This window comes from Conger conger, chromosome 18, assembly GCF_963514075.1.
Source record: "Conger conger chromosome 18, fConCon1.1, whole genome shotgun sequence".
Taxonomy (NCBI): domain Eukaryota; kingdom Metazoa; phylum Chordata; class Actinopteri; order Anguilliformes; family Congridae; genus Conger; species Conger conger.
The window spans coordinates 528,766-555,617 of NC_083777.1; the positions used below are offsets into that span (position 1 = coordinate 528,766).

Here is a 26,852-nt window from a genome sequence, read left to right on the forward strand (position 1 = left end):
AGCTAAGGGCCAAAAAAAAACTGGTTCGGATACACTTTCACACCAATTAGCCAAACACTGATGGCCAAGTATAGTACTGGCAAGAGAAACCCATCCATGTACTGAAATGAAACTGATTTGCACAAGGTGTATGGAAACGTTACACATCTAAGATGCTAAGGAGCCACAAGGTAATCAAATCCTTTTTAAATTTTTTTTCTTTATTTTTTTTCTTTTTTGTGTCACTTGTGCACGTCTCAGCCAGTCACGTGTATCAGGTGTCTGAAGTGGTTAGAACCTCTCTGCTGCCCGGGTGGCCACTGCTCGAATGTTTCCATATACCTTCGACGGTGGACTTCCTGTAGGGCAGAAACAGGACTCAACACGGTACCTTATGCACTTCTATAGTATTCAGACTACCAGTAGCTTTAATCTCTGGCATAAACTCTACATGAGCATTAGGAACATGGAAGCAACACAATGACAGTACAGACACCAATGCTCACCTAAGATGAGGTTACATATAGCAGTCCTTGCCATTTTAAGGTTCTGGAAAGATCCCAATATGTGTACTTTTCTGGAATTGGGGACAAAAAATAAAATCGATGTTAAGTTATTACCTTAAAGACCAGGGGCAACCTTCATAAGATCAATAAAAACATTGACACATACTATGGGTCACACACGGTCACCATGGGTCCATGCACCGTGGAGACTGGGTATCTGACTGATGGTAAAGTAGTGAAAAGCAGATGCATGTTGTACAGAGCCTTTTCACTCAATTCCTTTTTACTTCAAATCAAGATAAGTGTCATTACCCTTTGTCAGAGGAACATCAAGGCCTAAGTAGTTTGTCTTTGTGGGGTTAATCTGAAAGTCCATATTTAAGCGTGATACTTTCAGAGTTTTATGTCATCAGCAATAAGGGATGTTGTCCCACAGTACTGCCACAAACTTCCTGCTTTAAGATGCAAAATATCAGATCATAATTGGAATAATGTTTCATTGCAGGCTTATAACTGCCAGCACTCCGTTGCATCAGTTATTAATTCCTAGCTATGTTAGTCAAAATTCATGAAATCTACGGTGGGCACTTTTACTTTGCTGAATGCGCAATAGTTTTTTCATCAATTTTTATGTCCAGCCATTTTTACATTTCTGGAATAGTTTGATATGTCACAGTGTGTGAGTATGAGTGTGTGTATGTGTGTGAGTGTGTGCATGTGTGTGTGATATGCTGCTACTCCTCAAATATACTTTTATTGCTCAGCCACCATTATTTTTGCCAAGTAATGTAAACCATCTGGCCTCTGCATAACAGGAGTCTCATTTCACGCATTGCGTGACGTTTTCTCCATTCTCTCCGACAATTCATTGGAATGACAAGCTCATTTAGTCCCCTCCGGTTTTGGAACAGCAAGGCCAATTTCTTTATTTCTGCAATACACTGAATACATTTGGGGTTGAGATGAAAAGATGAACACGAGACAAGTGTTCAGAATTTCAGCTTTTATTTCCTGGTATTTACACCAGATGTGTTAAACTACTTAGAACATAGCACCTTTGGTATTAGACCATCCAATTTTAGGTGAGAAAAAGTATTGGAACCGAGAGTATTTAAGGCTTTTACTGCAGCCTCTTTCAGTTGTTTGTTTCGGGAAAAACACACCTTCAATCTCCTCTTCAGGAAGTGAAACACATGTTCAGTTGGGTTAAGGTCTGGTGATTCTTGGTCAATCTAAAACCTTCCATTTTTTCTCCCAAATGTAGTCCTTTGTTGTGTTGACAGTGTGTTTTGGGTCAATGAAGTTCCTCCCAATTAGTTTGGACACATTTCTCCATAAGTTGGCAGACAGACATTCATCCTGCTGTTACCATCATGAGTCACATCATCAATAAAGATTAGAGCCCACTCCATAAGCAGCCATGCAAGCCCAAGCCATGACACTTCCTCCACCATGCTTCATAGATTAACTTGTATGTTTTGGATCATGAGCAGACCCCTTCTTCCTCCACACTTCCTTTCCACCACTTGGGTAGAGGTTAATCTCACCAGTCCATAAAACCTCAGTGGCTCATCTCTGTACTTCTTTGCAAATTGTAATCTCACCTTCTGATTCTCACAACTGATGAGTGGTTTGCATCTTGGGGTATAGCCTCTATATTGCTGCTTTCAAAGTCTTCTTCAAACGGCTGACTGAGATACCTTCGCTCCTGCCCAGTGGAGATTGTTTGTGATGTTACTGACTGATGGTTTGGGGTTTTTCTTCACAGCTCTCACAGCGTTTCTGTCACGAACTGCAGTTGTTTTCCTTGGTCGACCTGTTCGGTGCTCAGTATCCCAGCGGTATTCTTTCTTTTTAGGACATTCCAAGTTGTTGCACAAGCTATCCCCAATGCATGTGCAATGGCTGATTTCCCCTCTTTTCTAAGTTCCAAATTGGCTTGCTTTTCTCCAAGACAGCTCTCTGGTCTTCATGTTTTATCTTTTTGTGAAAAAAATGCAGTCTTCACAGGCAAAACCCAAGGCTAAAAACCAAGTAGACATTCAAAACAATACTTTTGCTCACCTAAAAATTGGGTGGTCTGATACAAAAGACGATATATTCCATGTTGCTGAACAAATCTAGGTAAGAATGCCAGGAAATAAAAGCTGAAATTCTGATCTGTTAACTCATCTACATCTTTTGACCTCAAATTCAATTGTCTTAAGTGTATAGCAAAAACGAAGGAATTGACCTTGCTGTTCCAGTACTTTTGATCTGTTGGCCTGGTTTTCAACTCAGGCCGTCGAGGAAGAGCTTTTGCCCAGAGAGGTAAAGTTTAACATTTGTTTCTTTTCATGAGCAATTACACAACTCATTTTCCACACAATGTGTGTTGCATAGCAGTTGATTGTAGAAAATTATTTTTACATTTCCATCCCCGGTTTTTATATTTAATTTATTTTTTATCCCTTTTTCTCAAAATTTGGTTGCCAATTATACCCCATCTATACCAATTACCCATGTTATCAAGTATACACCGCACACATTCGACCACATCCCCGGCAGCACGAATGGATCTAACGATCCGGAGAGCGACATCCCTTCTCCAAGCCCAACCGCGACTGTGACTCCAAGTCTAGTGATTCAGTTTTATAAAAGGCCCTATTTTCTCAAAAATTATTGCCTGAAATGCCAACAGAAAAAAGGATAATAATCTCTGGGGGAGCATGGGTTAGGGTTAGACCCCCCTACCCGTATTTGTCCATGTAACTACAACTCAGGGCTCAGCCTCCCTTGACATAAAATACCAGAATCGCCCCTGGTGCCTTCCCTTGGTAATTTATGGTGCATTGTGGGAGTTAGGCTTGTGCATGTACGCAAAATTCCAAGTTGATTGTGCTTTATGAAGTGAAAATGGCAGGCAGTTCAACATACACAGTGTTATGAATCAGGAGAGACAGCACTTTTGTGAAAATGTATGCAGTTTTATAAATGAGATCCCTTAATATTTCTTAATTTCCTTAATATGCCAAAATGTGCAATCCTATCATTTTCAGGTTCTCTTAAATACCCATTATAACCAAACTTTTTTCCCAATAACCAAAAATAAGTACTCACGAATCGGCGAGCACAATGCGTGTCCGCGTCACATTCTCGATGGTGAACTTGGTTTTCCCTCCTTTACCCGCTATTCTTCCGATAGCCCTGGACAGGTGGTCTCCCTTCAGCGGTTTCACTTTCAGATAATACACATCAATATTCTGCACATCCAAATTCATAAACGCCTTCTAAAGACATACTTATGAACATTCTGCATATCCAAATTCATAAACACAACAAAGTTATGAATATTCTGCAGTTAAATAGTTAACCTGTAACTCAATAGCCAATGCTGGATTAAGTATGTTCAAAATTGACCTCAGATTACCATGAAATAATCAAATCATGCTTTGCAACTTCATATTAGCCATTTAAAATAAATACACTTTCAATTCAACAAATCAACATTAAACCAGTTTACAACAGCAATTCCACTCACCATCTGTAACATCAAAGGTTTCCAGAAAAAGCTCATCTAGTCTGATAAGTGCAAGTGCATCCTACGGAAAGAGGGAATTGAATTACATCATTTAAAAATATATAGTACCAGGGTAATTAGACAAAGGCATACTATGCAGGATTTTCACCTAAAAAGTACAATAAAACATTCTCAGTCAATTACTATGACACACTGGCAACCTGTGTCTGCCTAATTCTTCATCACCTTGGGGGAGGACACAGGGTTGAGAATGGAGGAATAGACATTCATCATGTGTAAAAGACAGGAGCCAAGCAAGGAAAGAACTTGCATAGTATGCCTTTAACAGTTGAGAGTCAAAGGTACTTTCATACTCACCTCCACTTGAAATCCTAACACAAACGCTTTCACAAAATCTGCGGCTTTCGTCAGCGCACCAATGTCCTGCGTTTCTTTACACGTCTGAAATTACAGTGGTTTTCATACATAACAAGCCAATTCCACCCTGTAAATAATAAATAGCAAATAACAAGGGCCATGAGCTTATTTATAACTAGAGTCAGGTCCAGAATTATTGGCACCCTTGATGAAAATTAGCAAAAAAGACTGTAGAAAACAAATAATACCATTACTCAGATATATTGTAATTTTCCAACATGTGGCAAATTTAACTTTATTAATGATTCAATAGAATCGAACAAAATTATTTTTCTAATGACACATTTCTTACAAAAAAAAAAAAAAAAAAGGTTTCACAATTACTGGCACCCCTGTTTTTAGTACTTGGTGCAGCCTCCTTAGGTTTGCGCTTATGGACTGCCCTCTTCAATTCAGACACATGTTTTTGATCGGGTTTAAGTCTGGAGACGGAGATGGACATTGATTTTGTTTTCACGGAGCCATTTCTGTGTTGATTTTGAAGTATGTTTGGGGTCATTGTCTTGTTGGAAGGTCCACCTATGGCCAAGTCTCAGCTTCCTGGCAGAGACAACCAGCTTTTTGGCTAAAATGTCCTGATACTTCATGGAATTCATTATGCCACTGATCTTAACAAGAGCCCCTGGACCACTGGCAGCAAAACAGCCCCAAAGCATCAATGATCCACCACCATATTTGACGGTTGGTATGAGGTGCTTTTCCTTGTATGCATCCCTTTTTTGACGCCAAACATGCTGTCATGGCCAAAAAGTTCCATTTTGGTCTCATCTGACCATAGCACCCTGTTCCATGGGCGACATGGCTCAGGCAGTAAGAGCAGTCGTCCGGCAGGATTGCTGGTTCGATCCCCCGCCTGGGCTGTGTCGAAGTGTTCCTGAGCAAGACACCTAACCCCCAAATGCTCCTGACGAGCTGGTCAGCGCCTTGCATGGCAGCCAATCGCCGTGAGTGTATGTATGAATGGGTGAATGAGAAGCATCAATTGTACAGCGCTTTGGATAAAGGCGCAATATAAATGCCAACCATTTACCATTTTCCAGTCATAGTTCCAATGACGTTTCGCAAACTCCAGATGCTTCAATTTGTTGGTTGCTCTCAGTAAGGGCTTTCTTCGTGCAACCCTTCCAAAGAGCCTATTGGTATGGAGGTGGCGTCTTATGGTTGATTTTTGAGACTTTGTGACCCCGAGACACAACTAAAGTTTGCAGTTCTTGAACTGTGGTCCTTGGGTTCTTCTTTGCCTCCTCACCATCTTCCTCACTGTGCGTGGGGGCAACATGCACTTGCGTCCTCTTCCTGGCAAGTTTGCAACTGTTACAGATGTTTGAAACTTTTTGATTCTTGCCCTAACAGTGGTTAGTGGTATGTTTAACCGTTTATGTATTTTTTTGTACCCATTACCTGACTTTTGTAGGTCAACAACCATGTGTCTCTTTTGATTTGACAGTTCTTTGACTTTCCCCATGGTGATGGATGACAAAGGGATTTTACATGTGCGTTACGTCATTTTTATACCCTAGGGAAACAGGAAGTGATGGAAGGCCACAATACAGTTCCTTAAGACTGAGATTAATTTAAATAAGTAGGATTTTACTGCATATTTATCTTTGTTTGGTTTTATTTAAAATAATCGTTAAGGGTTAATAATCGTCTTATCCAGAGCAACGTACAACAAAGTGCATACCCATAACCAGGGATAAGTGCGCTGAAAGACCCTAGAGGAAAGTACAATTTCACTGCTACCTGTACAACAAAGATAAGGACCAGGGCCTAAATTATTATTCTTTTTTTTTTTTAAACAAACAAATAAACAAACAAACAAAGCAAAAGTGACCAAACTTAACTATCCAAACAGTGCTTACCTAGCCAACTAAAAATACCGATACACAAAGTAAATCACAAAGACAACAATTAAGGTTCACAGGGAGGTAGGGAGGGACGGGTAGAGGTGCTGCTTGAAGAGGTGCGTCTTCAGTTTGCGCTTGAAGGTGGGAAGAGACTCTATAGTTATAGCCTAGTTCTCTCATATGTTTGGACATTAAATATAGCTCATTATCTGTGTTGCTTATTTTATTTTCATCAAGGGTGCCAATAATTCTGGACCTGACTGTATGTGGTCTAGGAAATATATAACCTGTTTTTCAGTCCTTATTCCAGTGGTCCACATTCCTGGTACTGGAGAGCCACAGGGTCTGCTGGGGTCCCTAACCCGGGTACTGGAGAGCCACAGGGTCTGCTGCGGTCTCCTAACATCTGGTACTGGAGAACCGCAGGGTCTCAGCTCTTAATTGGCCAAACAGATTGCACAGGGAGCTCCATTCACCTGGTTTCTCTGGTCTGAAGAGGTGGCTGATATTAAGGTGAAAACTAAACCCAGTGACCGTGCAGCTCTCTAGCTCTAGCCTTATGCAGTGGTCCTCAAAATGCATAGTCGATCAAATGCATAGTCTAGCCATTTTATTGCTTTTTTACATGGGTGTGCACCAAACAAGTGAACTGTGGTTCACAAAAAGAGGTGTCGCTGGGTTAGAGTTAGCTGCTGGAACACCGGTTACAGGAAGTGCGGGTGAATGCTATAAACAGGAAGTGCGGGTGAATGCTATAAACAGGAAGTGCGGGTGAATGCTATAAACAGGAAGTGTGGGTGAATGCTATAAATGGAAGGAAAACAAAACTCCATTTTATGACAAGCCGGAGCACCACTGCTGGGTGCACTCAGAGTGAAGAGGAGATCAAGAGCCTTCTGAATTATGGGCTGGAGATTACATAAGGGAGCAGCTGGAGAAAATCTATTCAGTACGGATACATCTAGGCTACAATATTTCATCAGAAGCGAGAGGGGACTTGATGGAACCGAACAAACACTGAGACGTTAAAACGTAATTCAACTGCATTGCTTAGTGCTGAATTACAATGGTGCCCATCACTTTTTGGCTATTAGCACATATCATAACCAATAAACAGGACATACCAGACAAACATATCTCCATTCTGAAAGAAGGGAACATTAAAGATTGGCTTCTTATCTGGACAGACATCCATATTGTTGGTGTTCTACCATTATGAGTGGCTGTTTGGCACAATGCCAGATTTCTCCTGTAATGCTAGGTGAATATACGACTGAAAACTGGAATCCGCACCAAATTTCTGACCAAGAGCCAAACAGCAATCACTATTTACAAATTGATGCATTTCAATTGTTGCAATGTGATATGAAATATACAAATATACAATTTACTGAGTGTGCACTTTAGCAAATGTACTAGGTATAGAAACAGCCTTGATCTCTTTACTCCAAGTGCACCAGCGACTGTGGATCACTGCTCTAATGTGTCCAATAAAATATTCATCTTCTCTGTGTTGGGACGACAGGCCTGTATCTCAATTTATGGAATTTAAAAAACGATACTTACTTTGATTTCAACATTCCTAGTTTTCAGGTTGAACCTGACCTGCAGCTGTAAATGTTCAACAATTGGGGTGAAAATCTTCAGCCAGTTTTCCTTCAATGGCGTGTACCGATGAGCAGGTACTGGAACTTTTCGCATTTCATCTGATCCTCCCTGGAAAATTAAAACAAATTCCCAATTTAAAAAAACAATACCAAAACAACATATGGTCAATTCTAAACAGTCTACTGCATCAGCCAGAAGAATGCCACTCATGTCAAGTATGCTCACCAAAAAATGAAATGACTTACAGTTCATCCTAAGACGGCAATAGACCACGCGACTGATATATACTCTTCTTTGACATAGGCCTAGTACTACCACTGGCCGAACCCGAGGTGGTTGCAACTGAGCTGTTCGTCATCGTCTTCATTCTTATCCTCAACAGCCTTCTCACCTCCTCAATTATACAAAATGAGACCAACTTATTAGCTAATTTACATCAAATGACAAGCAGTATTTACGATCATCATTTACATACGATATTCAGTTCTCAGTACTCATCTCCATGCTCTGCGATTCCTTGCCAAATGCTGTCTTTTAATTCGTTGTTTTGAGCTTATCTGTAGCCATTTTTCTCAAGAACACGTGTGCAAAGAGGATTTTCATTGGACAATATGATTTCATCGCAAAAAAATCAAAAATCAAACTTGGTACAAAAAGAAGACGATTAATCGCAGTACGACGTTTCGCAGTAGGTGTGTAAGCCATGTACATGTTAACATTTATTTTTTGATTTGGTGTGAAAAGGCATTAACTCGGTAAACGTATCCAACTATCTTGCTTCTTGGTATACCCCCCTGGCCTATAATTTATTGCCAAGCTCCAATTAACATTACAGAGAACAGCCCAACTAGTCCAATATATTCGAAAAAGATCGGTGATTGTAAGCAAGTGAGTTTAATAAAGCGACCAATCTACCTTTAATTTCTCGCCTGAAATGGGCGGAAAATCTGGTCTCTTGCAAGCCACAGTATCCTCAGATTCCATGTCCGCGTCTCTCAGTTTACGCTTACTACTCTTTTTTGTTTTGACTTTCTTAAATTCTGCAGATGCGTCGGTTTCACAGTCCATGGCAGCGCTTCCTTCGGCTCTGGTTCCCGACGTGTTTTCAGAGTCCATTTTTAAACTGCCTCGAACTCTTAAACTGGGAAAACAAAACTCCTTTAACAAGTATGCTTCAGACACATGTCGCTAGCTTTCCGACATACTGAAAAAGGACCGGATTTAGTCGACCACAGCCATGCCTGTCATCAGAGCAGGATACTGAAAGACAAAGTGCTCTTTCTACACCAGTTATGAAATAAGTTTAATAACTGGTTTAATAAGTTTAAAACAAGAAACCGGAAGTTTCGGAAGTTTATTGTTTTGGTGTTTGTCATAGCGCAGGTATTAAGGAGTTCCGGCTGTGAATTTTCCTTTTCATTATCGTAGAAGCACAATTTTCAGTTCTACGTATCGAGTTAATATACAGAACCTACATTTTGACCTGTCAGGCCATTTTTCGTCTTATGCAAAATAAGTTAATACAGTTAAAATCAACTGCAAATAACACATATAACACATACGTGTTACTTAATTGAACAAAACTAGACGTAGACCCAATTAAAATGAGTTCTCACAAAATAAGGTTCACTGCTCTCTACAAATGAATAATTTAAGAATGTAAAAGAACACGATATTCAGGCACATAATTCGGGACTCTGAATAGAGCACAGGGTCCTAGAAATGTTCCTCAGTAAGCACGTGACATTCGACAAACTGATTCCGCTGTCTGCAAGTGCTGCTAGACACTGGTTTTGTGTATTTTGCGTTTCAGTTTTTCGTTAACTTTAGTTTGCGCCCTTTGGTTGGCTTGCGATATTCTTATTTTCTTGATTTCACACGATAATGACAACGCCATTTGAAAAACCACAAATCATATCACACATTCAGAAAAGTTTGAATTACACCGTATTTGACAGCAAATGGATCCCTTGCAGTGCAAAGTTTGTATGTTTGGGAAACTTCGCCAGAGGAACCGGAGTGATGCAGATTTACGAAGTTCAACATGGAGAAGTTCAGCTTGTAAAGGAGGTATGATGCACATTCATAATTCGGAACCGACATTTATATGTATGTAACCAAGTTGCCCAACTAGTGTATTTGCTGGACGTTTTGAGAACGGTGGCTGGCTAACGTTAATTGCGTTGGTTACTATGGCAACATACAAACTTGCAAATAGTTTATTTCCTCGTTTGCTCAGTTCGTAGCTATACCTTTGTTCCCATTTGTAGCGTCAATTGTTACTTTGCAAGATTACCCAAGCCAGACAAGCTAGCTCCCCATTGGGTATCTAACAGTTACCTAACATTCGTTACTGAATTGTGTTCACATCGTGAGATCGACTTCCCTACAGATTGAAAAGGCGAGGCCTATAAAATGTGGGACATTTGGTGCCACTTCTCTGCAACAAAGGCACATAGCTACTGGAGACTTTGACGGGAACCTCAGTGTTTGGTAATGTTAAAATATTCTGGCCTCTCTTTCTATTTTCATATAGTTATAAGGTAGCTTCCTACCGCACGTCTTCTGTTGTTTTCAGATTGAGAAATTGCAAATAATAATTTATGTCCACAGGAATCTTGAGGTTCCAGATGTTCCTGTTTACTCGGTAAAGGCACACAAGGAGATTGTGAACAGTATTGATGGTGTAGGAGGTTTGGGGATCGGTGATGGCGCCCCTGAAATCGTCACTGGAAGCAGGGATGGTAAGTGCAGGTTATCTGATGAATCGTAAGTATTTCCACTCAGTGGTACAAAAGCGTTAAAAACTGCAGGAGGGCAATTTCATAGGCGAGTGGACAGGACCTGAAAAATGCATCTTCATAGCAAGTGAAAATAAATATAAATAAAATATTAAAAATCTAAAATTGTAATAGATATACTTTGTGCCATATAGTGAGTGGGAAAATGTCATTTTAAATAACATCATGAGCTTATAACGTACCTTTGTTTAGGGACGGTAAAGGTGTGGGATTCCAGGCAGAAAGACACACCTGTTGCAAATATGGAACCAGTAGAGGGGGAAACTAAGAGAGACTGCTGGACAGTGGCATTTGGTAAGTGAAAGCGCTGTGTTTTTGAACAAGTTCCCGTACAATTTGTTTCATGCTGTATGGTGGGTTTTTTTCTTGCTTTTCACTTAAATGTACAAACCTTTCAGAGGTACGGACGATCCCCCATTCTGGAAGGTTTAGTACAGGGGTGCACAATGAAGGGTGACATTTTTCAGAACGTCTGCTCTTAATTATTAAAAAATTATTCCATCTTGATCTGATATTTGTATAAGCAACAGCTGTAGTCTTCAAGTATATCCCAAAGATTTTACTGTGCAGGAGTGAAGCAACCTAGTTCATAGAGCTGTCAGAAAACTAATACTAAGGTAACTGGTTGGAACAAAAATTAGCACATAGACTGGTCCTCCGGGACTGGAGTTGTGCATTTTTGTATGTCTTTTAGCAGCTAGGCTTCATGTGACAATTTTTCAATACCATACATGAGGCTACTGGGACTCCCAATTAAATAAACATGTTTTTCTTATGATGCATAATGTCGTTTCCGTAGGTATGGACTGGAATGCACTTTCCTCCGGGATGCCTCAATTTGTAGCTCTCTGAATTTAGTTTGTCTTTCTCAAATTGTACTGTTTGAATGTAGATTTTATATTGTGGTTTGAGGTGGTTTTCCCTTATCCTTTCACACTCTCTCATGCCAAAGGAGGCATTGGTCTCTGGAACGCCCTTAGTCGTCACTGGTATGATACTTGGTGTTAATTCGATATGCCGGCAAACATACCGACTGTAATTTGGCATGTTATTACATGACATGTATCAGTGCGTTTGTGTCGACTAACAATGTATCAATTTAGCTCTGATATTATGATTTTTGGTGGTCATGGTCAGTGACAGCAGCAACAGACTCAAAATATGAATGCAACATCATGAGTAAACTCCTGACCTTTTGTCAGCTTTCTTGTGCATGAACTAATGATGCAACAACACACAGTTGGAAGAAATGGCAATTGTCCAATTGCTTTTGGTCTGCTAAAATGGGGAAAGTATGTATAAAATGGTTATAATTCATACATTGATCATCCAATATGGATGTAAATACCCTCAAATTAAATCTTGACAGTCTGCACTTGAACCTGTATTCACAGTTTTATCTGAAAACCAGTGTGCCAAAGTACAGAGCCAAAAAAATATCACTGTCCAAATTCTAGCAGACTGCACTGTATATAATGCTATAATGTGCAGTTTGGGTTAAATCTGTGTGCGTCTATACGTGTGCTATGATGTGCAGTTTGGGTTAACTCCAAAATATGCCTCATCTAGGCCATGCTTTCAATGACCAGGATCGATGTGTCTGTGCTGGATATGACAATGGGGACATCAAGCTCTTCGACCTCAGAAACATGTCTCTACGATGGGAAAAGAACATCCAGAATGGGGTACTGTGTTTTAAAATGTTTTATTATAAAGTCTCACATTTTTTTGTATCCTAAGGGATATTTCAGCAGCAGCTATTATCATCCATTAGTCTGGCTTGTGATGTGAAATTCTGAATTGTAAAGTTTATTTTCTTTGGTGAATTACATTGTGAACATTGTATGACTCATAATTGTTATTTTAAAGGCATTGATGCAGAATTTTAGGCCTTGATGTGGCCCTTTATTTACATACAAAAAACATCTACGCCTCCATTGTCAACCGTGCCCGTCAACACCCCCACAATGATTCTGGTCGTTGCAGATGGTGTGCTAGCAATGAGCTAAGGTCTAATATGATTCATAAAACATCTGCTTCAGTAGTCCCTTTCCCCACAAGCCATTTAGCTTGCTTTTTAACTGGTGTTACCTGTGTTTGTATTTCTGTCAACGTTGTTAGTGGTGATACTAGCAACTGCTGCTAACAGCAGTGGATTTCACTCTGCTAGCCTGCCTGGAAGGAAGCACAATTCTGTAAGCCTGTGTCAAAACCTGCATCAAACAACTCATATATTCAGTGTTGCTTTTATTTTTATTTCTATCTCAAGTAACAAACACAAGTAGACAAGGTATTGGGCAGAAGTGAACACAGACACAGGTTGTCAGTGTGTCATAGTATGACTGATCATGTTTTGTCAGGTGCTGGAATGGTTGGCTTTCCCACTTCAGAGATAAAAAGTTCATGGTCAAATTTGTTTTCCTACTTGATATCTTGATTGTCATCTGTGTGATGTAGAGGTATCTCAAAGGAGGTTACATCATGATTGGGGCAGGGCCAGAATGGCCAGCAGAAAGTAAAAACTTTATAGGCCAGTAGAAGATGCTTTTCTACAAAAAAATGTTCTGCCAAAATGATATTTCAGAAATTATGAAAATGATTGAAATAATGTCATTGGTTAAAATGTTTCACCATAGAGCAAGCATACAAATACGTTTACAGCTAAAACATGTGACCTTGAGTATAATTACCCTTTAAACTCGCAGGTATGCTGTGTTGAGTTTGACAGAAAAGACATCAACATGAACAAATTGGTGGCAACATCACTTGAGGGGAAATTTCACGTCTTTGACCTGAGGACCCAGCACCCCACCAAAGGTTTCGCTTCAGTTTCTGAAAAGGTGAGTGAGTGAATAGGCCCTGGCTTATGGAAATTATCTGAGGTTATTTTTCACCATCTGAACAGCTCTCCTCCCCAGGGCTGGAGAAATACAGAGAGAGTAGAGATGACATTGGGTAGGTGCAGAGAGTAAAGATGACATTGGGTAGTGCAGAGAGTAAAGGTGACTGGGTAGGTGCAGAGAGAGTAGAGATGACATTGTGTAGGTACAGAGAGTAAAGATGACATTGGGTGGGTGCAGAGAGAGCAGAGATGACATTGGGTGACGCCAAAACAGACACCAGGTTTAATAAAATATATTTATTAAACAGATGTACAAACACAGAACAGATATAGGGTTGGACTAACGGGAGGTTAGTTAGCTAAAGTATGTTAGGTGTGTCACAGATATAGGGTTGGACTAACGGGAGGTTAGTTGGCTAAAGTATGTTAGGTGTGTCACAGATATAGGGTTGGACTAACGGGAGGTTAGTTGGCTAAAGTATGTTAGGTGTGTCACAGATATAGGGTTGGACTAACGGGAGGTTAGTTGGCTAAGGTATGTTAGGTGTGTCCGAGTATCGGAGCAGATGAGGTGAAGAAAAGAGCATCAGAAAAGTGAGTGAGAAGAAGAGGAGAAGAGAAGGGGGAGATCCCGAGAACATGCCATGCTCTTATACGGGGAAAGCTTATTGCTCCCGGGATTGGCTGAACCGAGCTATACGTCATGCGGGATGGACACCGCGGAATTGTCGTGTGGGATTGTGGGAAATGTGGTCCCTACATCCCCCCTGTGGTCTCAGGATGTGGCTGAAGCCAGTGTTCCTTGAGAGCACAAAAGTCAGTTCACGGGTCAAGTACATTTGGTCGGTGACACAGTTCACAATTGACTGACAAACATCCAGGCATTTATCAACAATTAACTAAAAAAAACGCATGAGCGTCTAAAACGCATGATACAAACAACACTAAGGTCAAACAGTGAAAACATCAGAAACCTTGGTGAAAGGGTTAGTCGTTTTGTTAGTTCAGGTGTTTTGTTAGTTATTGGATGGTGTCCGGCAGCACGGATGGTGCAGTGGGTAGCACTGCCGCCTCACAGCAAGGAGGTCCTGGGTTCGAATCCCCGTCGGCCGGGGCCTCTCTGTGCGGAGTTTGCATGTTCTCCCCGTGTTTGCGTGGGTTTCCTCCGGGTACTCCGGTTTCCTCCCACAGTCCAAAGACATGCACGTTAGGCTGATTGGAGAGTCTAAATTGCCCGTAGGTATGAGTGTGTGAGTGAATGGTGTGTGTGCCCTGCGATGGACTGGCGATCTGTCCAGGCTGTATTCCTGCCTTTCTCCCAATGTATGCTGGGATAGGCTCCAGCCCCCCTGCGACCCTGTTCAGGATAAGCGGGTTAAGATAATGGATGGATGGATGGATGGTGTCCAGAAGGTGGAGCACCAACAGGAATGACCCAGCCACAAAAATGTTCAGATGATGTAGGGGTCTAGGATGCCGAGGCTGTAGCCATTAGTAGTCCTGTTCAAACTGACCAATTCTAGTCCCTTCAGTCAGGTTGCTGACGAGGGTTGTCATCTGAAATATGTGAGGGGACATTTTCAAATTAGGACAGCTTCCTGTATCCAAGCTTAACCTTATGGCTGTGTCATCAGGAAGGAAATGGAGAGGTGGTCTCATTTCTAAATGATGAGGTAAGCTCACAAATGGTCTTGTCTTACTTGGGGAAGAGGTGGAGTAAGGCACACGGGAGTGGCAATATACTTGTAAAGATTACACTGGAGTTCCTACATGCAATACTTTACCATGGTTCAGTAGGTGTAGAAAGAAGCAATTATTGAACTTTACAGTATCTACTTATGATCTACGTTTGCTGCTGCTACATGCAAATCTAAGTGACTGCTGTAAACTACGTTTATTTTGCCACCTCCCTTTGGTAGGAAAGGTGCGCAAAAGAAAGAGGTCAAAGCTTCAGCTGGGAGTCTGCCTGTGAGGAGACCACAGCTATCAATCGGTCTTACTGAACGTCTTTTGACGGAGGTTGAACAAGACCAGATAGTTCTTTGGAGTAGTTACTCAAGGTATCCACATTACTGAACAAAGGTTAGAGGCTTTAGTTGTCCTCAGAAGAACTGAAGAGGCTCTCTTCAGACAAGGTATCTTCCCTATCAGAGTCATGTTGGTGACTCTCAGGCTTGGGCCTACCGGGTCTTCTCTCCAATTCCAAGAGACCACGGTGGCTCTTAACTGGGAACTTACTTGCATGCTGTTGTTTTAAGCTATTAGACCTGGAAAGTGCCAGCGGGTTTGGTTGGAACAACGTGCTTAGCTGTTTCCAATCCCTCGTTCCTGGGCACAATCCTTAAAGTGTCCCAGACCATTTGGGCTTCATTTCTTAATTCAAGGGCTGAGTGTTGGCCCCTTGAAAACAATTAAACATGAGTTTGGACGCAGGGGTGCAGGTTGTGCACAAAAAGGGATTTGAAAGCTTGATCTTCATCAAAGCCTGGTCCGTTTCTGCCCTGGAAAAACGCATGCTTAAGATGTTGGTAGCAATGTTTTGGTCATTCTGTGCGGCTATGTTTAACCTCCACAGATTTGATCATGGTTGTTGCCTGATCAAACTGTGGTAGGTACTCAGCTACCAATGCTTCACAAACTTTAGCATAGCTGGAACGAACCTTTGGAAGTTTTTCCTTAAATGTATGGATCTGGAGGTTTTCCATACAAGGCTTACCTTTTCTCGATTGGATCCGAGAGACAGTAGTCAACTTCTCTCAAGTAACTCTGAATATTAAATTCGGAGTCCTTTGGGTCAAATGGGTGGACATACTTTGCCATGGCCTCTAGCTCCTCAAAGCGAAGACCATGTGAAGTTGCACTAGTCTGCCTGTTTGGGGAAGGAGAGACTGAAATCACATTGCAATGTGAACGCGTTTCATGTGGAGCTCGACGTCCTCGGTTTGGTTTAGGGGGGCGGAGCTGCAAAACAGTCATTATTCTCACAATGGTTGGCAGAAGATTAATTGTTGCTGTCAGTGTACTGTACAGAGCTGTCACCTATCCTCTCAGTTATAAAGGGCATTAGCGTATTTCTGCAGTCCATGGAATGACGCAATCTGCTCTTACAAATATGTGCCCTTCGTTTTTCAGAACATGGTATGCTGTTCTGACTGCATATTATTTGTCTGACGAAACAAACTTTTCGTAGGGTAGACTGTCCCTCCTAAATTATCAGTCATTTCAGATTGTTTAGTTCAAAACAGGAACTTTCACCTCAGATTGAAATGTAACCGGTAATCGTTTGAAACCGCAGGGTAATGTACAGTATGTACAGGGCCCATAGCACTTTATTTCCCTCAGTGAAGCCAGGAAGGCAGCAGGTTCAGTTCTGCCAACCACAGTTTATGTGTACCTATTACTTTGCAGATAGCTTTTCTTTAATATATTTTTTATTAAATGTGTCTATCTATGTTACTAGTTTGTTAAACCAGTCACAATTAATTTTCTAGTTCTACAAGCCGTTGCCTTCCAGGCTTCACTTCGGGGTGGGAAGTACCGTGGGCATGTACAGCGCACACACACGGTACACTACTGAACTGTTACAAGTTCGGAGTTGTCTACAGTTTGCTTTGTCCTTTCTAGGCCCACAAGTCTACAGTTTGGCAGGTGAGGCATTTGCCACAGAACAGGGATATCTTCATGACCGCTGGCGGAGCAGGAAATCTGCAGTTGTGGAAATAGTAAGTACTGTTAATTTTCTGCATCAAAGCTCAGCCATCAGCTTAGGCAGTGCTGCTACCATTCAAGGGGTTTCCATCCAAATGTTTCACGAATGTTGGCTAAGAGAATTTCTTAAAAAGTCAGCAAAAGAAAATGCGAATCTATGTGTTTCAGTCAACTACTATTTTGCGAATGTTCTGAAGAGGGTGCAACATTATTCCGTAATGAAAACCTGGGACCAGCCAGAGATCTGGGGGAGGGAACTGCCCATTTCTGGGCTTTCGGAAGCGGAAGCATGTGACTTACATCTTTGTCACATCATCTATTAGAAAACTCTTTCCATTTCGTATCTTCTCTTTATCAATACACCAAATCTCAGCCAAGCATGAAAACTCTTCATGATATTTAGTTTTTTTCTAATTTCAGGTGTTTCCATTCAGATGTAGAATAGAAGTTGTAGTGTTGATTAATAGTGCTTTGTCTGTTTGCTCCCAGTGAGTACCCAGCTCAGAGGAGCAAGAAGGACAGTGATGAGCTGGAGATGGGTGTGGCTGGGGCCGTCACCCTCCTGCAGAACGTGACCCTGTCCTCCCAGCCAATCGGCAGTCTGGACTGGAGCCCGGACAAGCAAGGCCTGTGTGTGTGCTCTGCCTTCGACCAGACCGTGCGCGTGCTCATCGTGACCAAACTCAGCCGGCTGTGAGTGGGGCCACAATCACACTGAGAAGGTGTATGTGTGTGTATGTGTGTGTATGTGTGTGTATGTGTGTATATGTGTATGTGTATGTGTGTATGTGTATGTGTGTGTGTGTGTGTGTGTGTGTGTGTGTGTGTGTGTGTGTGTGTGTGTGTGTGTGAACAATGCAGCACACACTGTAAAAAATGGCTGTCTTAACAAGCGTTTTCAATCTTATGACTTAACTTTCTTTTTTTTTTTCTCCAAAGTATAAAATATTAGCTTGTTTTAAGTTACTGTTTGCTTGACAAGTGAAATTTTCTCACAATTGCCTTTCTTACCTCATTGGCAGTTTTTGTTGTCTTCTTTAGTAAAAAATTAATAGAACTAAGATTTTAAGTCTAAATATAAGACAAGATACTCAAGACTTATTTGGACATCCAGTGCTTTGTTTAATAAACAAAAAAGATTGTCAGATTAAATATTATTTTTTAAAGTATTTTTTAAAGTAAAGTCCAATAAATGCTTCAAGGAAAACATGATCAGAGCAAACGAGCCGTTCGGAACCTCATGCGTCCATTTGGGCAAGAGCTGCTCTAGGTAAAAACACAAAATCAACTAGTTTTCATCAGTAACATGCAGCAGGTAATCCTACTTAAATATATCTGTAACAAATGGAATGCAAAACTGTATCCCTATAATCTTTTCTCTTGTATGTATGTGTCTATTCCTAAGTGCATGGGTTTTATTCATGATAAAAATAACCTTTCTAAATATATGCTTCTCGTGTAATTATGTACTATCCAGGATGCCATTCACTGTGTCAGAAGAAACCATTATGAAAAGTAGTGGTGCACCATATAGGTGCCTCATCACACAAACTTGGCATTTACAATAAACAAAAACATAATTATATCCAACATTTGAATTTGAAAAACTCCTGGAGGTCCTCGTCTTCCATCGATTTGTCATGGATACCAGCGTACACGGTCTTGAGGAGGTTTGTTTTACATTTTTCATCAAGCACTTCAATGTATTTTTCCAAACAACCTGCAGAAAAAAATTATTTAGACATGCTTTGTTTTTCATATCCAGTTGAATTGTTATCCACAGCATATTGTAGAAGCACATTGTGTATGGAACTACCATACATCTGAATATACTTTGTGCAGCGCAACTCTCAAAGTATTAAAGCAACAATGACCATACCTAGTCCCATGATCTTCCCATAAGCGATGAGATTAGGGCCCAGTTGTGGATGGTCATAAAGCTCTTGCTTCATGAGTATGTGCACGATCTCGCCCACAATGAAGGCGTCATTGAAGGTCTGCTGGTGGACGGGCTCGAGTGGGAAACGGCAGTAGACCTCCAGAGCAGCCAGAGGATCGGACACCACCAGGAGCTGAGCAAGCTCAATGTAGGCGTCATGAACCTGCATTATGGTGGTGTGGAATGGTCATTTTCTGATGAGGGTAGAATGTAAAAGTTCCTAGAGGCCCATCCACACCAAGAACTAGAACCATAACTATAATCATAACAATAAGGATATGAGCAATCCACACTGCTTAATGAAATCGTTCTGTAAATAGTCTCAGCTATGTCATCTGCCATTTTGTATGACACCCTGTAAATCTCAGATGGATTCTGATTGGCTTTCTGTTCTTGCTCATTCAAGGAGCTGGAAAAAATCTGAATCATTCATTACTGTTGTCTACATGTAGGGCGGCCCGTAGTGGTTAAAGTAAATGACTGGGACACGCAAGGTCAGTGGTTCCAATCCCGGTCTAGCCACAATAAGATCCGCACAGCCGTCGGGCCCTTGAGCAAGGCCCTTAACCCTGCATTGCTCCAGGGGAGGATTGTCTCCTGCTTGGTCTAATCAACTGTACGTCGCTCTGGATAAGAGCGTCTGCCAAATGCCAATAATGTAATGTAATGTAATGTCTATAGTTGTGGGGTGGACTCCGCCATCCACTCGAGTTACAACCAGTTTTGAAACAGCATATTTATAGTTATCGTTGTAGTTATTGTTCTTGGAGTAGATGGGCCTTAAGGTTACGTTTCAGAGGTACATACTTCAATTATCATGGATACATTTTGACAAAATATGTAAATTAGCTCATTTGCATACTTTATTGAAGGTGGCGGAAATAGCAAATTCGACCATTTTTTGTAGCAGTCTGTAAGTCCTGTAATATCTTCCAAAATCAGGTTTTGAGAAAATCAACTCCAAAGATGGAAATGGTAAATAATTACACTAATTTGGTGGTATTATCCTGAAAGTTGAATAGTTGAGGGATGATTTGCAGCAGTAAACTGAAAAAGGTCAATTTGACTGATTGATTTTTGCAATAGAACAGAACCTTAAGACTACAATGGTGACCTTTGGTGCCTTGGCGATGACCTCTTGGTAGAGTTCACAGGCCTGTTGTCTGGTGTCGGGAGAGCGGGAGTAGGCTCGAGCCAAGCCTAGGCGTGTGGTGTGGGACCAGCAGTTCAGAGAGGTGGGGAGGCCACAGCTGCTGTTGAGTACTGGCTCCATCACAGGTACAGCTAACAAACACACAGACTGTGGTGAAGAGACCCCAAATCACACACACACACATACTGTTGTGAAGAAAACTCAAATCGCACACACACACTGCGGTGAAGAAAACACAAATCCTTCTAAATCTATCATTTAAACTTCCAATGTTTTTCTTGAATGTCTGCTAATAATTATTAGTAGCTCCTGTGTTCTTTGCCTGGAGAGTTGCCAATGTAATACATCAGGATGTAGAGCAGTAGTTTGTCCTTCACAAAATGGCTTCAGCCACTGAGGTCTCCCATTCAAATTACTACCACAGCTACAAACCTGCAGCAGCTGCACTTTCTGGAGCTGGGCAGCAGTGTGTGCTGGTTTTCGTGGGGGAAGTTGTGCTGGTTTTCATGAGGGAAGTTGTGCTGTTTTTTGTGAGGGAAGTTGTGCTGTTGTTTGTGAGGGAAGTTGTGCTGTTGAGTTTGACTTGGGCCTTTGCCATCACTTCAGTCTTCACGACACATGGGAGGCCTGCTCGGCCCCTACTGCAGAAGAACAATGTTGAAATGTTGGTACAGGATACAAACTTTTAAATGGCATAATTGTAAATTCAGTTGTACAAACTTCAAAGAATACATGGAAGTGGGGAACTGGAGAGTTACTGAAGTTGTGTGCAAAGCTCCCACTGAAGATGGCTTTTTGATGAGTTTTTAGAATCCCTGAAATACTGCTTTCTCTTTATGATAGTGGGTTGGAGGTACAGTGCCCTCCAAGTATATGTAAACAGGACAGTGACATGAGCTATTGTTGCTATGTAAGGCAGTTGGATGTGAAATCAGAAGATGAATGAGACAACTAGCTTTTATTTCATGGTATTTATATGAGTATATGTTTTGCTATTTTACATAAATGTATAATGTTTAAAGTACTGTTATATACAGTGCAGTCCATAAGTATTTGGACAGTGGTACAATTTCAGTTCTTTTGGTGCTTTACTCCAGCATATTGGATTTGAAATTAAAATATTTAATTAAATTAAATATTGGATTAGCCATGTAGGAATTACATCATTTTTTATACATAGGCCCATCATTTTAGGGGACTAAATGTAATGAATGTAACAAGAACTAGGTAAAGGTACTTCCAAGCTGCAACCTGGTCATTTGCAGCTTAGTGGTTTGCATCTTGCAGTGTAGCCTCTGCAGTTGTTTGTGAAGTCTTCTGTGGTTAGTAGTCACTGACACATCCACAACTGCCCCCTGAAGAGCGTTTGCTTCACCATGGCGAGAATTCCTTGTCCGTCAGCTGTCGAGGTCTTCCTGGGCCAACCTGTCCTGATCACCAGTTCTCTCTTTCTTCTTAATGATGTTCCAAACAATTTGTTTTGGTAAGCATATTGTTTGGCCTATGGCTCTGACTGTTTTTGTCACATTTCTTAGCCTCATAATGGCTTCAACTCTGGTCCTCATGTTGACAAACACCAATAATAGGCGTTTGTCAACATTTCTATTTCCTGGTATTTTTATTTAGGTTTGTTAAACAACTTAGAACATATCACCTTTGATATCAGACTACCACATTTTTAGGTGAGCAAAAGTATTGGAACATGTGACTGACAGGTGTTTCTTGTTGCCCAGATGTGTCCTGTTAGATTGACTGGTTAACAATAAATAGTTCTGAATGTCTACTCTTGGTTTTAGCCTTGGGTTTTGCCTGTGAAGACTGCATTTGTGTTAGAAAAGATGAACCAATATGAAGACCAGAGAACTGCCTTTGGGAGAAAAGCAAGCCATTTTGAAGCTTAGAAAATAGGGGGAAATTGAACAGAGCCATTGCACAAGCTTTGAGGATACCTTCTATAACACATTGGAATGTCCTGAAACCGCTGGCATACTGAGCAACAGACATTGAACAGGTTGACCAAGGAAAACAACAGCAGTTGATGACAGAAACATTGTGAGAGCTGTGAAGAAAACCCCTAAAACATCAGTTAGTGACATCAGAAACAATCTCCACTGGGCAGGGGTGAAGGTATCTCAATCAACTGTTTGAAGAAGACTTTGAGAGCAGCAATATAGAGACTACTCCAAGAGGCAAACCACTCATCAGTAGTAATAATCGAAAGGCGAGATTACAATTTGAAAAGAAGTACAGAGATTAGCTTTATGGATGATGAGACCAAGATTAACCTCTACCAAAGTGATACAAAGGCCAAAGTGTAGAGAAAGAAGGAATCTACTCATGATCCAAAACATACAAGCTCATCTGTGAAGCAGGGTATTGGAAGTGTCATGGCTGCTTCTGGAGTGGGCTCACTAATTTTCATTGATGATGTAACTCATGATGGTAGCAGCAGGATGAATTCAGAAGTCTACAACTTTGGGAGGATCTTCATCATGACCCAAAACACACTGGCAACATAACAAAGGACTTCATTAGGGAGAAAAGGTGGAAGGTTTTAGGCCAAGTCAATCACCAGACTGAGCATGCATTTCTCTTCTTGAATAGGAGATTGAAGGGAAAACCCCCCTAAAACAAATAACTGAAAGAGGCTGCAGTAAAAGCCTGGAATAGCATCACAAAAGAAGAATGCAATGGTTCGGTGATGGTCAATGAGTTGCGGCTTGATGCAGTTATTGCAAGCAAGGGATATGCTACCAAATATTAAGTGTTATTTACTTTCATTTACTTAAATACTCTCTGTTCCAATACTTTTACTCACCTAAAAATTTGGTGGTCTGACACCAAAGGTGCTATGTTCTAAGTAGTTTAACACATCTAGGTGTTGTTAGTAAATCTAAGTTTTACCAGGAACCAGTAAGATGACCATTGTCACAGGAAGAAGTAGATCCGATGTTCGTCATTAGAAAAAAAGGAAAGTTTATTACAATCAGGAAAATGTTCCAAAGAGCAATGGTGTTTGGGATGTTTTAAAGGATTACATTTGCATATATTCAAATATGTCTACAAATCCAAGTGTAACCTCTGATTGGTGGTAAGGAATTGCGCCTATCCCAAGCACCTCGGATTGGGCCATTCAAGTACTTAATGGTTGTGAGGCCTTGCCCCGCTCCCCCCTGGAGTCCAGGGGGTCCTGGAGGGGGAACCTTGAAACTGATAGCGGTCATTATCATATGTGAAGTGGTCCAATACACAAATTTGTCTGTCTCCCAACAGTGTAAATACCAGGAAATAAAAGCTGAAATTCTGAACTTTTGTCTCGCATTCATCTTTTTATATCAACCCCAAATATATTCAGTGTACATTCCTGTTCCAATACTTCTGCAGGGGACTGTAGCTGTAAATACCAAATTAAAGGTGATAGTCATATCCGTTGTTTCATTTCATGTCCAATGTGCTGGAGTACAGAGCCAAAAGAACAGAAATTGCACCACTGTCCAAATGCTTGCACTGTACATGTGTTTTTGTGCAGGGGTGTGTGTGTGTAATACCTTGCTCCTTGTGGGATGAGTTTGGCTGCTGGTGAATGCTTGCACCCTCGGCCAGGGGCAGACATCGTAGTTGTAACCCCCACTCTGGCAGCGCCCATCCGGCCACGGGCACCTGCTCTCCCCACGGGGCCCACCTCCCTCACTGGAGCACCTGCTCTCCCCATGGGGCCCACCTCCCTCAATGGAGCACCTGCTCTCCCCACGGGGCCCACCTCCCTCACTGGAGCACCTGCTCTCCCCATGGGGCCCACCTCCCTCAATGGAGCACCTGCTCTCCCCACGGGGCCCACCTCCCTCACTGGAGCACCTCCTCTCCCCACGGGGCCCACCTCCCTCACTGGAGCACCTGCTCTCCCCACGGAGCCCACCTTCTCAGCCTCCCTTTCAGTCTTCCTCTCTCTCAACTGCCAGTCGTGCCACCATTGCTGAACTGAGTGTGGGAAAAAAAAACAGCATTTGCATTTTGAGTGTATCAAGTAGCTTCCCTGTTTTATTATTGCCAGCTTTATCAGTACCACAAATATATTATAGTTATACAGTTGTGCTCATTTTGGGATTTTTTTTTGGCCATTTCTCAGAGAATATGAGTGATAATACAAAAACTTTTCTTTCACTCATGGTTAGTGGTTGGGGGAAGCCATTTATTATCAAACAATTGTGTTTGCTGTTTTTAAATCATAATGACAACAGAAACTATCCAAATGACCCTGATCAAAAGTTTACATACCCTAGTTCTTAATACCGTGTATTGCCCCCTTTAACATCAATGACAGCTTCAAGTCTTTTGTGGTAGTTGTGGATGAGGCACTTTATTTTCTCAGATGGTAAAGCTGCCCATTCTTCTTGCCAGAAAGCCTCCAGTTCCTGTAAATTCTTAGGCTGTCTTGCATTAACTGCATGTTTGAGATCTCCCCAAAGTGGATCAATGATATTGAGGTCAGGAGACTGAGATGGCCACTCCAGAACCTTCACTTTTTTCTGCTGTAGCCAATGACAGGTCGACTTGGCCTTGTGTTTTGGATCATTGTCATGTTGGAACGTCCAAGTACGACCCATGCGCAGCTTCCGGGCTGATGAGTGCAAATTTTCCTCCAGTATTTTCTGATAACATGCTGCATTCATCTTGCCATCAATTTTGACCAAGTTCCCTGTGCCTTTGTAGCTCACACATCCCCAAAACATCAGCGATCCACCTCCGTGTTTCACAGTAGGAATGGTGTACCTTTCATCATAGGCCTTGTTGACTCCTCTCCAAATGTAGCGTTTATGGTTGTGGCCAAAAAGTTCAATTTTGGTCTCATCACTGTTCCAGAAGTTTTGAGGCTGTCTCTGTGCTGTTTGGCATATTGTAAGCGGGCTGCTTTGTGGCATTGGCGTAGTAATGGCTTTCTTCTGGCGACTCGACCATGCAGCCCATTTTTCTTCAAGTGCCTCCTTATTGTGCATCTTGAAACAGTCGCACCACTTTTTTTCAGAGTCCTGTATGTCAGCTGAAGTTATTTGTGGGTTTTTCTTTGCATCCCAAACAATTTTCCTGCCAGTTGTGGCTGAAATTGTGTTGGTCTACCTGACCGTGGCTTGGATTCAACAGAATCCCTCATTTTCCACTTCTTAATTACAGTTTGAACACTGCTGATTGGCATTCTCAATTCCTTGGATATCTTTTCATATCCTTTTCCTGTTTTATACAGTTCAACTACCTTCTCCCGCAGATCCTTTGATAATTATTTTGCTTTCCCCATGGCTCGGAATCCAGCAACGTCAGTACAGCACTGGATAAAACATGCAGGGGTCTGTCAGGAGCCCAGAAACTCACTGACTTTTTATACACACACATTGATTACAAGCAAACAGATCACAGGTGAGGTTGGTTACCTTTAATAGCAATTTAAACCTGTGTGTGTCAACTTGTGTGTATGTTATCAGGCCAAAACCTCCAGGGTATGTAAACTTTTGATCAGGGTCATTTGGATAGTTTCTGTTGTCATTATGATTTAAAAAGAGCAAACACAATTGTTTGATAATAAATGGCTTCACCCAACCACTTTCATGAGTGAAAGAAAAGTTTTTGTATTATCATTCATATTCTCTGAAAAATGGCCAAAAAATCACAAAATCTACCAGGGTATAGAAACTTATGAGCACAACTGTATATACTGTCTGTAACCTGTCCAAGCCATTTGTTATAAAGAGCTTTTTAGCACATTTCTGTTATATCCATCTACCATTACACCTTGCTGTCCAGCAGAGGATGGGCTCCCCCCTCTATAGCCTGGTTCTGCCTGAGATTTCTTCCCATTGGGGAGTTTTTTTCTCACCACTGTATGAGGGTTTTTCTGCCCACCTCACTTGCTATTTTGGGTGTTCAAGCCTAACTCCCATAAAATCCCAAGAGTGCCGTATGGCACCCAACCTTATACCTCTTCAACCAATCAAAATTACTGCTATACTATTGTTTTGAGCCACTATTAAAATCCTATTAAATTTACTCAACTTTCTACAGTGGGATTTTGGTGGAGCTACTTCATACTGGGCTTGGACAGAAAGGGTTAAAGAGTGTCAGCTTTAGGGTTAAAGAGCGTCAGCTTTAGGGTTAACGAGTGTCAGCTTTAGGCAGATGGGTCTGAAAGAGCTGGTTAAGCTCTTGGGGGCATGTATTACTCACCGGTGAGCTGCTGGGGGGCGTGTCCATGCGGGGGCCTGCCCTCCTGTGCCAGGCTGGCCTGGAAGCTGAGTCGGGCGTCCAACAGGCTGGAGCCACCTTGCTCCGAGTCGGGGCTGAGATCGTGCTGAGCCAGCTGGGCCATGCCAAGCAGGTACAGGGCTGGACTGCTACAGGGTGTAGCCACCACCCCAATCTGACACACCTGGATGGGCACAGTTACTGTCACCACCCAAATCTGACACACCTGGATGGGCACAGGACACTGTGGTCACCACCCCAACCTGACAAACCTTTAGCTGTCACTACCGTCTGTGGAAGG

At 41.7% G+C, this 26,852-nt stretch overlaps 3 protein-coding genes across 3 annotated transcripts; 1 reads left to right on the plus strand and 2 right to left on the minus strand.

Annotated features, from left to right (window-relative positions):
• Positions 1-179: 179 nt before the first annotated feature.
• On the minus strand, positions 180-9,169 carry pno1 (partner of NOB1 homolog). Its single transcript, XM_061227362.1, has 7 exons — positions 8,793-9,169; positions 7,836-7,985; positions 4,363-4,446; positions 4,006-4,066; positions 3,585-3,702; positions 486-556; positions 180-338 (listed from the first exon to the last, which is right to left on the minus strand). The coding sequence occupies exons 1-7, from the start codon at positions 8,991-8,993 to the stop codon at positions 271-273; spliced, it is 753 nt and encodes a 250-aa protein (XP_061083346.1). The 5' UTR covers positions 8,994-9,169; the 3' UTR covers positions 180-270.
• A 432-nt stretch (positions 9,170-9,601) lies between these two features.
• Positions 9,602-18,674, plus strand: dnaaf10 (dynein axonemal assembly factor 10). Its single transcript, XM_061227360.1, has 8 exons — positions 9,602-9,947; positions 10,270-10,370; positions 10,491-10,621; positions 10,871-10,972; positions 12,248-12,363; positions 13,384-13,518; positions 17,145-17,242; positions 17,718-18,674. The coding sequence occupies exons 1-8, from the start codon at positions 9,762-9,764 to the stop codon at positions 17,923-17,925; spliced, it is 1,077 nt and encodes a 358-aa protein (XP_061083344.1). The 5' UTR covers positions 9,602-9,761; the 3' UTR covers positions 17,926-18,674.
• Positions 18,322-23,961, minus strand: LOC133117877 (uncharacterized). Its single transcript, XM_061227361.1, has 5 exons — positions 23,869-23,961; positions 20,753-20,961; positions 20,282-20,451; positions 19,108-19,330; positions 18,322-18,948 (listed from the first exon to the last, which is right to left on the minus strand). Exons 1-5 carry the CDS (start codon positions 23,931-23,933, stop codon positions 18,809-18,811), a joined length of 807 nt encoding a protein of 268 aa, XP_061083345.1. The 5' UTR covers positions 23,934-23,961; the 3' UTR covers positions 18,322-18,808.
• Between the last annotated feature and the right edge of the window lie 2,891 nt (positions 23,962-26,852).